Consider the following 4,057-nt stretch of genomic DNA (forward strand, 5'->3'; position numbering starts at 1 on the left):
CTCTACAAAATCGATAGAGTTAACAATGTGTGATTTGGATATGCTTCCAACTAAAGGGTGCAAAATTTTTCGCTGAATATTTTGAAAGTTTATAATTTATGAACAACTCGTTGTACTTATAATAATAGGTCTCACTATGTTGTATTGAGAGAGAGAGAGAGAGAGAGAGAGAGAGAGAGAGATGCGCAAAGTAGAACTGCGCATTCATTCTCACTGTGAATCACCGATGCCTGAACTTATACTTTATCTCTCCGAATGATCTCTTCCTTTCCTTCCTTTTTATCAGAATTCCATTCGTCCTTTTATCCGTTTCCGATGCTTATCCCTCCCCCCCCCCCCCCCCCCCCTCCGCTCTCTTCTCTCTTTCTTTCTCTTCTTCTTCTTCTGCTTCTTCTTCTTCTTCTTTTTTCTTCTTCTTCTTCTTCTTCTTCTTCTCATAACTCCAGAGTATCATTATACTCTTGATTGCGGATTCTGTAGCACCTGAAAGCCGCCCACCAGTCCACCCTCCAATAAACAGACATACAGCGTCTGCTGTTAGAGAATGCTGTTAAACGTTTCTGAAAAGTTGCTTATTTTTGAAAATGCTGCTAGAAAATGTTGTTAAAATATGCTGTTCGAAAAAGGCCGTTGAAATGCTGTTCTGATGCTGTCCGAAAATGTCAAAAGTTCAGTTCTAAAATGCTGTTTAAAGATGATGTTCGAAAAATGCTGCTTAGAAAAGATGCTGTTAAACACGCTGTTTTGAAAGTGCTGTTAGATTGTGTTTTAAAAACGCTGTTTGAAGGTACTGTTAAAAGATGCTTTTAAAGATGCTGTTAAAAACGCTGTTAGAAGGTGCTGTTAAAAGATGCTGTTAAAAACCCTGTTAGAAAGTGCTGTTAAAAGATGCTGTTAAAACGCTGTTAGAAGGTGCTGTTAAAAGATGCTGTTAAAAACGCTGTTTGAATGTGCTGTTAAAAATGCTGTTGAAAACGCTGTTTGAATGTGCTGTTAGATGCTGTTAAAATCGGTGTTTGAAGGTGCTGTTAAAAAGATGAAGTTAAAAATGCTGTTTGAAGGTACTGTCAAAAAGCTCTTGGAAGTGAGGTTAAAAGATGCTGTTAAAAATGCACTTCGAAGCGCTGTTCAAACGCTCTTTGAGAGTGCTGTTAAAAGATGCTGTTAAAACGCTGTTTGAAAGTGCTGTTAAAAACGCTGTTAGAAAATGTGGGGGTAGGGTGTATAGGGTGTAGGTGGGGGGGGGGGGGTGGGGGGGGGGGGTAAATGGGCTCAACATTCAACCCTATTTGAAGGTGTTGCTGACTACATTTGTAAAATGAATAAATAAATGACTATAATTCGATGAAACTGATTCCCAATCTCTCTCTCTTCTCCTCTCTCTCTCTCTCTCTCTCTCTCTCATGGTAAAGTATCAACAGTGATCAGAGACACTGATGAAAATATCCAAAATGTATGGTTGCAAATATATATATATATATATATATATATATATATATATTATATATATGTATATATATATATATATATATATATATATATATATATATATATGTGTAGTATATATACATTATATATGTGTGTATGAACTAACGAATTTTACGCTTCCCTCATCAAAAAAGCTTAAAATCCCCTTTTTCTTTCATTCTTAATTCTTTGAAATCAATTTCTTTTGTGCTATTATAATTTGTGACTGAAATATCAAAATTTCCAGCTGACTTTTCAGTTCCTTTCCCGATGGAGACATTATTTATTGACTCACATTTCAAGTCTTCTCCATTTGCATGGTTTCTGCTGAAGCCGTCGAAGTCTTCAGGAGGAGCCTTCAGTCGCTCCAAGTCCTTCCAAAAGGAGGCTCCGCCAGGAATCTGAAAAAAAAACGCATCGAAGCCGAAATGAGGTTTTGCGGAATCCCTGGAGCTCCAGTGGTATTTTCCAATTCTGACGTTTTGATCGGGTGGAAAGAAAGGCAACCATGTTTGCTCTTGGTAAATTTAACTTTGTGAAAAACGCAATGGCTCTGATCCCTACCGTATCAGTGGTACAACCTATTATAAATGGAATCCGAATCCTCGGATTGTTTATTGGTAATAACGCGGCATCTCTTGTTCTGGGAGGACTTCTTGGCCGCACACATCAGTGTTTTGGAGGCCAGAGGGCTCACCAGATTGCTCAAGATGATGCTACAACTGCCCGGATGGACGCTGAAGACGACCTTTTCTACGCCACCGAGATGATCTCTCTCCTGAAGGAAGACTGGACGGATGCTCGGGAGGAGAACTTTTTCCTCGTGGATGAGATCGAAGACTTGAATTTGAACGAAGCGGCTCTGATCACGACAAATCAAGATTTGCTGGACCAGTTGATGGAAGAGAAGCATAACGCCGAAGGGCTTCGTAAAGAACGCAACTCTGCTGAAGAGGTGAATGAACACCTGAGGCAGCAAATAGAAGAGTTGCAGAGGGCATTAACACTGAAGGAAAAGGAAGCAGAAAATCTGCATGAAGAACTCGCATGCAGAGAGAAAGAATGTGAGCAAAACCGGGAAAAAGTAGAAGAACTGCAGAAACAAGCAGAAGACAACGATTTCTACTGTGGCTACCTTGAGGAAAAAGTAAAGGCCCACGAAGCAGAGAGAAAGAGACTGACCCAGGTGGCCACAGAACTCGAGGAGAGACTGCGAGTCTCACAGCGAGAGCCAGCGTCTGTTCTCGCTAGAAATCTGGATCAAGTGAAAAATCACGGTCGTGAGACGCAGACGCAGGAGACTCAAGGTTTGCAGAAGGGGACCCATATCATGGAAGCCAAAATTCAGTCGCTTCCGAAGAAGAACAAAGATGAAAAGCCTAAGAATGATGCCTCGGCTGAAGAGAACAAAGCAAAAGGAAACAATTTCTACAAGCTTGGACGCATGGAAGAAGCTTGTGAATGTTTCCTCAGATTACTGAATGTGGCCGACGACCAAGCGGACTACAGGCTGAGACTGGGATTGTGTCTCTTGTTGCTTGGCAGACACAGCGAAGCTATGGTCCAGCTTGAAGGATTAGATGGTCGAAAAGATTTGGTTGCAGCCGCCAAAGCCCTCCAAAGAATGCAATGTCACGGCTGCCCCTACTACATCCTGGGAATTGCCGAAACGGCCAATTTGAAGGACATAGAGTGGGCCTACAGGAAGCGGGCAGTCAAGTTCGACCCTGATAGGTGCCAAGAATCTGAAGAAGAGCGACAACGCAGGAAGGAAATCATGCAGAAGGTCAATTATGCCAACGGTCTCCTGCATGATGCTGAGGAAAGACGAGAATACGACGCTGTCAGGGAGTTCATCAAGGAACAGGCAGCTAGAGTGTTTGAAGATCCTCAGGAGGCCATGAAAGTAAAGGGGAAGAGACCTGGAAGGAGAGCGAAGAGGATGAACACTATAGGACACTAGGAGGAAACAGCCGCTGATGAACCAACATGACTTGTCACCAGTTGGTGATGGTGCATCGTGTTCCAGAGGAGCTGTGATCTTCTCGGCCCATTCAATGGCTTGACTGCAGGATGGGTGTTCACTGCTGCTCCCCCCAGCAGCAACCAGCGACGGGAGGTCCCCCCACCTCCCACACAACCATCCTGCAATCAACCCCATCGACTGGGCCAAGAAGATCGCAATGCCTCTGGAACATGATGCAGCATCATCAACTGGTGACCAGTCAGAATCCTTCACTTGGGCTGCTTCTTTGTAGCTGTAAAGACAAGTCTCGTGAACGTCCTTTTCATCAGGCATCCTCGGCAATTCTCTCGTCCCCCTGACGGAGGAAGGAGGACAAGCTCTCAAGAAGAGAGCCAATAGCTTTTTGGAGGAAGGAGGACAAGCTCTCAAGAAGAGAGCCAATGGCTTTTTGGAGGAAGGAGGACCAGCTCTCAGGATGAGAGCCAACAGTTACTCAGAGGAAGGAGGACAAGCTCTCAGGATGAGAGACAACAGTTATTTGCAGGGAGGAGGATCAGTTCTCAGGATGAGAGCTAACAGCTATTTGGAGGCTGGAGGACAAACTTTCAGGATGAGAGCCAACAA

The 4,057-nt window shown here is 43.5% G+C and overlaps 1 protein-coding gene across 1 annotated transcript in view; it reads right to left on the reverse strand.

Annotated features, from left to right (window-relative positions):
* Positions 1-3,986: 3,986 nt before the first annotated feature.
* The window catches only part of LOC135208347 (uncharacterized), a 23,180-nt gene continuing 23,109 nt past the window's right edge, over positions 3,987-4,057 (reverse strand). The window contains exon 2 of the mRNA XM_064240450.1: positions 3,987-4,057. This exon is cut by the window's right edge and continues 49 nt beyond it. Coding sequence (XP_064096520.1) covers positions 3,987-4,057 — 71 coding nt within the window.

The sequence above is a fragment of the Macrobrachium nipponense genome, chromosome 35 (genome assembly GCF_015104395.2).
Source record: "Macrobrachium nipponense isolate FS-2020 chromosome 35, ASM1510439v2, whole genome shotgun sequence".
NCBI classification, from domain to species: Eukaryota; Metazoa; Arthropoda; class Malacostraca; order Decapoda; family Palaemonidae; genus Macrobrachium; species Macrobrachium nipponense.